The following is a 578-nucleotide window of genomic DNA, read 5'->3' as shown; positions in this document are numbered from 1 at the left end:
GTGCCCTGGCTGACTTCTGTCCCTGCAGCTGGGCACCTGCCCCACCAAGGAGGACAAGGAGGCCTTTGCCATCGTGTCGGTTCCCGTGTCTGAGATCCGAGACCTGGACTTTGCCAACGATGCCAGCTCCATGCTGGCCAGCGCCGTGGAGAAGCTGAACGAGGGCTTCATCAGCCAGAACGACCGCAGGTGCGTGTGGCAAGGCTCCCGAGGTCCCCAGGGGCCAGCTTCCAGGTCTGCTGTTGGTGAACCCAGCAGCCACCGAGCAGGAGCCGGCAGGCAGGGCTGGGACGGGGCGGGGGAGGCAGAGGTGAGGACTGACCCACAGCACTGGCCAGCCCGCCCTGCCTCACTGCTCACGTACTCCCAGAACCGGCCCTGGTTTGATGATGGGACTGAGGGTCGGGTGGAGAGACTGTCCAGGTCACACAGCTAGTAGGTGGCAGATGGAAATGCAGAGCCCCTGGTTCCAGACGCCCACCGGTGCCCTGCTGTCCCTTCAGATGGGTGTGGATGCGCGGCTTAGTCTTGGGGCAGGTGGGCGGGGGAAGGGGGGTTTGAGAGCAGGTCAGGGTGAA

General features: G+C 64.7%; 1 protein-coding gene across 1 annotated transcript in view; it reads left to right on the top strand.

Annotated features, from left to right (window-relative positions):
- Nucleotides 1-578, top strand: part of ITPR3 (inositol 1,4,5-trisphosphate receptor type 3) — a 120,267-nt gene that overhangs the window by 39,917 nt on the left and 79,772 nt on the right. Inside the window, 1 exon segment of the mRNA XM_015567459.1 lies at nucleotides 13-189. Within this exon segment, the coding sequence (XP_015422945.1) occupies nucleotides 13-189 (177 nt within the window).

This window comes from Myotis davidii, unplaced genomic scaffold (assembly GCF_000327345.1).
Source record: "Myotis davidii unplaced genomic scaffold, ASM32734v1 scaffold4, whole genome shotgun sequence".
Taxonomy (NCBI): Eukaryota; Metazoa; Chordata; class Mammalia; order Chiroptera; family Vespertilionidae; genus Myotis; species Myotis davidii.
This window is presented reverse-complemented; position numbering and strand designations above follow the sequence as displayed.